Genomic DNA, 10,000 nt, shown 5'->3' with positions numbered 1-10,000 from the left:
CAGGACCACAGACCATCCACCAAACCCGTGGAAGAGGCCATTCCTCCTCCACGGGCGAGCAGCGAGAGGGGTTACCCCCAAGGACTTCCTTTTGGAGTCCCCCCCCAAGGTAAGAACTCAAAGATGCCAAGACGTTGCCGAAGTCCTTGGCAAGGACCACATTGCAGCGCGAGAACTGCAATGGCAGTTGGGCAGTTGTCCCCAGCTCATCAATTTGATGACGACCACGACCTACCCCGAGATGATGTCTCGTGGTTGGAAGATTCCTAGTTTGGTGTCAGTCCCAGACCATCAAAGGCAGAGCAGACAGAGTCAGAGCATGCCTTCTGGCAGGTGTTAGCCTACACGAGGGCCATCAGTGGGTTGTCGGACCCAACAATGGCTCTTCAGGAGGGCAAAGGCAGGGTCCTAGATCGTGTCTATGACGCTCAAAAGCCCCCTAAAACCAGCACAATCCTGCCCTGGTCTCAGGGGCTGAAGAGGGCCTGACGAAAGGTGTTCGCTCAGATCACCGGCTCCTCTGGCTCCCTCCGGGCAGGTTCATCCTCTAGACTCCTCCCACTACCTAGTGGCCAGCAGAGGAAGTACTACGAGGTTCTTGATAAGCCTCTTCTGACCTTTCCTCCTTACCATTCCTTAGAGGAATTAACAAGGGGATCTTCTCTAGAAAGACTTTCCATTCCTCATGTTTCATTCTCTGCATCCGAGATCCTCAATCAGGAGAAGGTGGCAAAGTATGCCATTCAAGCTACTTCGTGGCTAGACCTCTTGTTGGGGTCTGTGGGAAATCTGTTGCAGACCGAGGATTTGTCTAAAGAAAGCTTCAGGAAGGCAATTGAGACCTTTCTACTTACGGAGAGTAGAACCATCGAGTTTCTTACCCACCAAGTTGTAAACTTGTAGGCAAACACCATCCTGAGATGGAGAGACTCGATAGTGGAAATTCTCCATCCCCAAGTCCCACAGAGTGAGATTATGAAACTCCTCTGTGGAGGGTTCCACTCTGTTTGAGCTGGAAGACGTTGAGCGAGCTGCGGAGAGATGGTGGATTGATTGATTGATTTGAAGTTCTGTGGCATCCTGACATCAAAGGTCATTGATGACAAGAGATGGAGGAATTCCAGCCAGGACATCCTCCTCCATAGGGCCTTAACATCCCAGCCCTAGAGACCACCTACTCATCCTCAGACAAAGCACCAAAAGCCGACGACGAGTAAGACGACAGCAACATCATCGAAGGTGTCCAAGAAGTCCTTTCCTACCAAGGACAGGAAAGGCCCCAAGTCCTCCCGTGGATGGAAAAGTCCTAAAGGGGGTGGCCGAGGCTGCAACCGTTACGACTGGTAATCCCCTCACTTGTCTACCAGTGGGAGGATGCCTGCATCGCTGCTGGCAGAGGTGGATGCAGCTCGGGGCCGGGCCCTGGACAATTTCCGGGATTTGTTCAGGGTATTGCGTCCTGTTCATTCAATTTCTCCCTCCACTGACCAAGACGCCAGTTCCATAGAGCTCCTATGTGAAGGGATCCGCAAAGGAGCTGACCCTACAGGCCGAAGTTCAGACCATGTTGGGGAAGAGTGCTCTCCAAGAGTTCCCAGGCTTCTTCAGTCGACTCTTTCTCGTAAAGCATCCATCTAGAGGCTGGAGACCAGTCATCGACCTTTCATCTCTGAACAACTTTGTCAAACAAACTCCGTTCAGCATGGAGACGGGAGACTCAGTCAGACAAGTGGTAAGACCACGGGACTTCATGTGCACACTGGATCTAAGGGACGCATACTTCCAGATCCCAATCCATCCTTTTTCTAGGAAGTATCTGAGAATCATTCTCGACAACAAAAAATACCAGTTCAAGGTGCTGTGCTTTGGTCTTTCTACACCACTTCAGGTCTTCACGAGAGTGTTTGGCCTAGTGTCATCTTGGGCTCACAGAATCGTCATTCGTCTCCTACGTTATCTGGATGACTGGCTTATTCTAACAGACTCGGTGGCAACCCTTCATCAGAACCGAGACAAACTTCTGAGGCTTTGCCAAGAGCTGGGGATCATGGTATACCTCAAGAATTCATTAATGCTTCCCTCTAAATGACTGGTATACCCAGGAATGATATTAGACACCAACATTCACAAACCCGTCCCATCAGACGACAGGGTAGTGAGGGTGAGGAAGGTTGCAAGACCTCTCCTCAGACGAGAGGAACTTCCAGCCCAGAGGGGGTTATGTCTCCTCGGGCACTTATCTTCCCAAGGGCCACCTCTGGATGCCATCCCTCCAATGACGGCTAAAGTCCGTCTGAAATCAGGCCTTCGTTTCTCCGGACATTCTGATCTTCATGTGATCAGAGGAACAGACAGTCCTGGAGTGGTGGGTGACAGACGAGAATCTGCTAAAGGGCATCAACCATCTCGTCCCCCCCCCCTGGACTTGATGCTCTTCTCAGATGCATCAAAAGAAGGGTGGGGGGGGGGGGGCACATGTTGCATCACACGACCACAGACCTATAGTCAGAGTCCGAAAAGTACCAGCACATAAATCTCCTAGATATGAAGGATGCCTTCCTGGCCCTTCAACAGTTCCAGCAGTTCCTGGTGGGCCACTCAGTGGTGGTGATGAGCTACAAGACCACTGTAGTGACTTATATCAACAAACAAGGCAGTACTTTTTTGCAGCCCCTATCCCATCTAGCAGTAGAGATACTGACATGGGCAGAAGACAACTCGGTGATCTTATCAGCTTGCTTCATTCGTGGCTAAAGGAATGTGCTTGTGGACAACCTGAGGAGAGCCACTCGGATAGTGGGCTCCGAGTGATCTTTGAATAGTCTAGTAGCTAACAGAGTCCTGACTTAGTGGGGTTCCCCAACGATGGATGTGTTTGCAATGTCCCCAAACTTTAGGCTCCCATTGTACTGCTCCCCAGTCTCGAACAACAAGGCTCTCTGGCAAGATGCATTCCAACAATGGTACGACAACATTGACGTTTACGCCATCCCCCTGTTCTGTCTAATGAGAAGAGTACTCGACAAGACCAGAACTTAGTTTAATTTCTCAATGACTCTCATACCTTCGCTATGGCATCACGCAGAATGGTTCTCAGACCTTCTGCAACTCCTGATGGAGCTTCTAAGAGAGCTCCTTCCGCGACACGATCTACTCAGACAACCACATGCCAGCATCTTCCACAAAGCCGTAGCTTCGCTATGACTTCACGCATGGAGACTATCCAGCACCTCCTCACTCAGAGAGGATTTTTGTAACAAGTTGCAAAGAGGATGGCTGGACACCTGTGAAGATCTTCAGCTTCCGTCTATTAGACAAAGTGGATTGTCTTCTGTGGTTGGTGTCGTGGAAGGGGTATCTCTTCCCTCAATGCCTCTATCCCAGCAATAGCTGAGTTCCTGGTAAATCTGTAGGAGGAAATGCTCCGTTCGGTTTTGGCAGTAGAAGATTACCGCTCAGCCTTGAGTCTCGCAGTTAAGCGGAAAGGAGTAGATATTTCTTCTTCGCTAGAACTTTCTCTCATACGGAGTTATGAACTTGCCTGTCCCTAGTCGAAAGTGAGACCTCCTCCATGGAACGTGATTCCGGTCTTTCGGTCCCTGAAGGGTCCTCCTTACGAACCATTATGCCAGGCAATAGATCTCCACCTCACGTTGAAGACGGTGTTCAATCTCGTCTTGGCTTCGGCCAAAAGAGTAAGCGAACTCTTTGGTCTCTCATGTGACATCGCCCATTCAAGGGAATGGGAAGAGGTAAACTTCAGCTTTATCCCTGAGTTTGTAGCCAGGACTCAAAATCCAGGGGAAGTGGACCCCAGGTTTGATTCCTTCTGGATGATGAATAGCCGTTCTGTAACCGATAACCCAGATCATCTACTACTATGTCCAGTAAGGAGTTTGGGGTACTACCTCAAAAGAATAGCAGCATCTTGCCCCCGTGTCAGCATTTTTCTTTAGCACTGAGAAGTTCAAAAGGAGGACCATGTAAAACACCATCTTGGCTTGGATTTGCAAGGTCATTGACCTCGCACAAAATCCAGATCCTCCTCCGACATGTCAACCCAGAACACACGACGTCAGGGGCATTCTCAAGTCCATGGCCTTCAAGCGTAATTACTTGTTGGAGCAGGTTCTACAAGCTGGCGTGTGGAAACATCAGACAACCTTCAATGCCCACTACTGCAAGTCGTAACCCGCAAGAGACTCGATACGTTTTCTATCGGTCCTGTGGTGGCTGCACAACAACTGGTTTAACACCTCAAGCTCCTTGATGGACAAGTAGTAGGTGGTTGAGGGCATTGGTTACCCAGTTTTAGTCTGAGTGTATGAATAAGCATGACTGGCTCTTTCGTTTCTTCATCCTCCTCTCTCTTGTGGAAGTCTGCATCCAGGGTCCTCTGCAAAGCTGACCTCAACCAACTGCAGGTAAACCATTGTTCCCTTGTGTATCCTGGTATTGTTTCAATACTATTACGTCCCCATACCCTGGCGAGGGGGTATTGGGTATGTTCTGGTGCCTTGGACAATTCCTCTGACTTGGAAGAACTCTTACCTTGACAGTCACATTGCTAGTATCATAAACACACAGCTTGTGTAGGCCGCAGACTATGCATAGCAAGGTTTAGCGAGGTGTAAGGGTTTCCACCTACTATGTGTTAACACATAGAGGGGAAGTCCCCGGGTCGAAGCCAAAAAGCCAGATTGGCAGGGACTTCCACCCTCCTAATGGGTGAGTCAACCCCTATAAATAGCTTTGGTTTGTATTTTAGTTATGGAATAAAGGACAAATTTTGAAGTCATTCGTATTTTTCCTAACAATACAAACCTGTAGCTATTTATACAGATTGGCCCACCAGCAACCATTCCCCCTTGAAGTCCTACCTCCAAGCAAAGTGGGGATCACAGCCCAGGTGTGTAAGTGAAAGGTGTAGCTACTACCCGCCACCCCCCCTAATTATCACGTGGGCGGTTAAGCCTCGCTAAATTTCCAATGGCTCGTCTTTCAGCTTCGCTGAAAGTAATACCCCTATAGATAGCTACAGGTTTGTATTGTTAGGAAAAATACAAGTTACTTCCAAATTTGTCATGTTTCATATGGTGAATTTTTTCTATAGATACAGTACTTCATTAAAAGCTCTTGATAGAAGGTTTATCTACCACTGTACATCCCGGAATCAACTAAGTAAATTAGTGACTTACAGTTGGGAATCATAATTCTATTAAGATGATGTCTGAAAGTTTAACATTTGAAATAGGTGAAAGTTTCTATTTTCTTTGTTTTTTGTATAAATCCATAAATTTTTGCATTATTGTTTTAAAACTCTGAAAATAATTACTGTATACCCAAGTACTGTATCTATGAATTTTCTACTCATTGAAATTTTCAATTTATAATTCTAATACAGTAGAAATGCCTGTACTTGTATATTAGTAATACTGTAAGTGTACAAGTTAGTGTGAGATTATTGTGTGATCATCATCGATCCATAGTATATTTTAAGCTTTTTTCACAACTTTTTAAAGCTTTTTTTTTCTCTAATTTGTATATTTGTTTTCAGATGGGATGAGATTTTCAAGGTCTTTCTCCTCGAAGTACAAATTTCAAAAAAGGTGAGACCAGTTTTGAAATGTTATTGCTTCCTTTTGTTTGTCTATCTATTTACCAAAGCACTTTCCCAAATTTTGGGGGTAGCCAACATAAAAAAAAGTTACAAAAGAGAACCTTTCCTCTCCGCTCCTCCCAGCCTGTTATGGCATTCAGCCAAGTTTGGCTGGTACTGCTAGAGGGTGCCACAGCCCACCCTCCTTCGTTTTCCACCACAAATGAAGTTTCATGTGCTGAATCTCCTATTGCTGCTACCTCAGCGGTCGCCGAGGTGACTGAAGGAAGCAGCTGAGCCTATTGGAACTAGGTCACAATCTCTTGCCATTCATTCCTATTTCAAGCATGCTCCCTTGCCTTCCTCGCATCTATCCTTTTATCACCTAGAGCTCTCTTCACTACATCCATCCACTCAAACCTTGGCCAACCTCTTTTATATCTCACATCAACTCTTGCATTCATCACCTTCTTCAGCAGACAGCCACTTCAACACATTCATATCCACTGTAGCTGCTAAATCATTTCTTACACCCCTTCTTTCTTACCCTCGCTACTTCATTCCTAACCCTATCTACAGTAATCGAGATACACCAGCCATACTCCTCAGACACTTCATCTTGAACACATTCAATTTCTGTCTCTCTGTCACTTTCATTCCCCACAACTCCAATCCATTGATCTATACATCACAAATGGTACAATCAATTTCTCATGCAGAACTCTCTCTACATTCATTCCTAACCCTCTATTCTTTACCACTCCCTTCAGTGCCCCCAATACTTTACATCCTTATTCACTCTGACGTACATTGCTTTCACTCCACCATTTGCTACAACAACAGATCCCAAGTACTTAAACTGAGCTACTTCCTCAAAGAACTCTCCATTCAGCATGGCATTTAACCTGGCACTCCACCCTCCCTTCTCGTGCATGTCATAACCTGACTCCTACTCACATTACTCTCAACTTCCTTCTCTCACATACCCATCCAAACTCCGTTTGTGATTATTATTATTATTACCCAAGCTACAACCCTAGTTGGAATAGCAAGATGCTATAAGCCCAAGGGCTCCAACAGGGAAAAATAGCCAAGTGAGGAAAGGAAATAAGGAAATAAATAAATGATGAGAATATTAAGATATTTAATAATTTCAGTGAATCTCCCTGAAGTTTATTCACTGATCCAAAAAGAATAAGTTTGACTGCTTACTCGAGAATATATTTAGATTATGTCTGTACTATCACTTCCATAATGCTTCCCTATCTATATATGCAACTATTGCCTCTGTAAGGTGATGACTTGGCTGAATGTATGACACTCTTTGTTATAGGTGGTCATTCTCATCCAACCCACTTTGCCAAGCACACCTTAATTTGTCTTTTGTGTATTCTGTATTTTCTTTTTGTTTTATTGGTTTGATTTTGATATGGTTAGTGCAGAATATTAAGATATGTCTCCTAAATTTGTTAAATTTTGGGTTTGGTTCATATGCAAAGTTAGGAAGCTGTTCCAAAGCGCATTTGATCCTTACAAGAGGTACTCCATCTGTGTTCCATGGTAGATCTTTGTAAGGAGTGCTTTGCTTCCTTTTAGCAGGAAGTGCAGACCTGTTCGAGCTATGTAGAATTGAAGAATAAGGATAGTGATGCTAAGCATAAAAAGAAGGGTATGTAGTGCATCTTCTAATGCAGAGAGGTCTAGTAATTCTTTGGGAGCATCCAGGGATGTTTTTTTTATAGGTAAGAGGGTCTAGGGAATCTGTGTTAATTAGGCAGGCATAATAGTGACTTTACATATGTTAATTTAGAAGTCTTGCCCCCATCAGACCAAGAATATTTTTATTGAACTACCTGGCAATAGAAATAAATGTTTTAAATGTATCATTCCTGACAGCAGGGAGGGAATGTGTACCGTACAGTGTGTAATTTTACCCAGCCAGATCTGTTAAATCAAAGACCTTGCCTTCTTCTTACAGATTGAATAAATGCTCTGGCAGACAGTTACATTTGGGTGATATTAATGGAAGAAGTCAAGAGAGTGTAGTGTTTCCTGATACCTGTTATTGTATTTATGAAATGGGTTTCTCTTCTACCTGCCGGTATCCAACATACTTCATCCTGTCGGGCATGTTTGTAGTTGTTCCATCTCTTACAACGATGACGAAAATGTGAAATAAGTGCTGGGTAGTTGATTCTCTTAAGACTTTGTTGGTGCTCTGTCAGAGGAACAGTCGGCTGTGAAGTGAAAGACACCATCCTTCTTTCCTTCAGTATCTTCTTGACCCCAGAAAAGTGGTAAGGATGGATCACCTGGTTATATTATTGTAGGTCTAGCCTGCAAGATCCTCTTAATCGTCCTGTTTAAGTGTCGTAGGAGACGAACTTTGTTGATGCCTATATCTACGAAAAGGATAGAAAGTCAGATTGGTAGGAATCGCGTACTCGTGACTTCTACCATTTTTTTCCCTGTGGGAGAGACAGTGCGCCTCATCTCTAGTATGGAACTAAGCTTGCTTACTGTCGGTCGTGACGAAGGGCACTGCCTTTTTCCCCCTTCCTGGATGATGATGTTCTTCTCTTTCTCTTTTTTAGAAGGAGAGTAGTTGGGTGTGCCAGAATTATTCCTTTCTTTAAAAAGCTCTTGCTTCAGTTGTTCCTGTATCTTCTTTTAACTGAGCAATTTCTACACACTGGCACAATCTCCATGCATACGAGCTCGGGCCTTATTGCCAACTGTGCAACTGAGATCTTCCACGCACCCAAGCCTCGCGAGCACTATAGTCCATGCAAGCGATCGTCCATAACCTAGTTGGCTATGCACATGATGGTTCATGATGTTCCAGGCACACTATTGTCTACACCCACGATCTTCACAAACACAATCTTCCACAAGCACTAGCTTCACGAAAGTTGTCATCCATGTGCATGATTGTTTATTGCTTTTCTAAATTTTTGCAGATATCTCATTAAAATATGGTTTTAATACACTAATTTCTATTACTATATCAACCAGTTTATTAATTGTATTTCCAATCATAAGAGGACCCATTCTCAAATTCTTAAATCTTTTATTTACTGTCCCTAATTTTCTACCAATTGCATGCTTATCCTTTATCAGTTGGGCCAGTGTATCTGACCACCAAGGGATCAAGTGTTTCATTGGTCAAGCACCAGTCAGAGGCATAGATTTGTCAGCTGCTTGTCTAATGAAATTTGCAAATAGTTCATTTTTTCATCATGCTCTTGTGAATAATTGAAGGGGGCTATTTGACTTATATAAAATTTTAACTTATCCCAGATAACTTTATTTGTGTTATAACACGAGAGGGAGGACTTGTTGTACATCCTATCACGACTAGTGAATTACGCAAGTTCCCGAGCTCCCAACCTCGCCTGCTTTATGTTACATAATCTGATGCACAAGAGAAATACCTCCGAGCTCTGAGAATAATACGCAACTCCCAGACAATAATATATATGAACACTTTTACACTCAAAACAAAACTAGGTGATTACCTTTTTAACAGGAACTATTCTTGAATCAACCTCTTACTTCGGTTCTTAATCAGGGGATACGAGCAAAGTACCGAGAAAAATATTGGTGATCAAAATAATACACACTTTACAAAAATAGATATATTCTTTAAAAAGGTAACAATTCAAAATAACACCAAAATTAAATCACTCGAAATATTAAATCTGAACTAAACCTTAGACTTAGACAAAAAGAAAGACGCTTAAAAAAAATAAAAAAAATTATACAATCACATATTTCACTAGAAATTAATTTATGAAATTATTTGATTTTGGCAATTATTGAATAAATGACACTTTAACACACAGAAAATAAATCAGAATTTCACTTACATATACTCGACTGTTACTCTTACGTCCTTAAGCTCATACAATGTTACCGAATGGTTAAGCAAAATAAATACACTGCACTGTTTAACCTAATCTCACAGGGCCAGTTACAAAAATTTATACTCTAAAATGTACTCACATTAACACACTACATTTTTAACTTAGCCACTCAATATCACCAATGTTTGGATTACACTATACACGGTATATGTTGGAGAGAAATCACTATTCACGTTTGAGAGGAAAACACTATTCACGCTTGCGAGGAGTCGTGTACTGGCTGGAGAGAGGGCTGGCGGACGTCGGCTATTTCAAAGGGATTGGCTGGATCTCTTTGTCTCCTATGCATTGCTATGTCCTTATATATTAACTTGATTCGTTCTAGAAATTTCTAGTAAATCATTCTCGTAGCGCGGGGCATGGTTCTAGTGGCGTAGTGGCGTAAGGTTGTCAACTTTGCAATTTGAAGAAGGGGTACTAATGTTGCTTGCTAGGCAACTCTTTCTCTGGTAACTCCGCCCACCTCCTCTTGTAA

At 43.5% G+C, this 10,000-nt stretch overlaps 1 protein-coding gene across 3 annotated transcripts in view; it reads left to right on the top strand.

The window, feature by feature from the left end:
• Positions 1 to 10,000, top strand: part of mRpL52 (mitochondrial ribosomal protein L52) — a 110,026-nt gene that overhangs the window by 53,181 nt on the left and 46,845 nt on the right. For all 3 annotated transcript variants that reach the window (XM_068351960.1, XM_068351959.1, XM_068351958.1), the window contains exon 2: positions 5,558 to 5,609. In XM_068351960.1, coding sequence (XP_068208061.1) covers positions 5,558 to 5,609 — 52 coding nt within the window. The remainder of the gene's footprint in view (positions 1 to 5,557; positions 5,610 to 10,000) is intronic.

The sequence above is a fragment of the Palaemon carinicauda genome, chromosome 28, assembly GCF_036898095.1.
Source record: "Palaemon carinicauda isolate YSFRI2023 chromosome 28, ASM3689809v2, whole genome shotgun sequence".
Lineage (NCBI taxonomy): Eukaryota > Metazoa > Arthropoda > Malacostraca > Decapoda > Palaemonidae > Palaemon > Palaemon carinicauda.
Note: the sequence above shows the minus strand (reverse complement) of the source record. Positions and strands in the feature narration are given on the sequence as shown.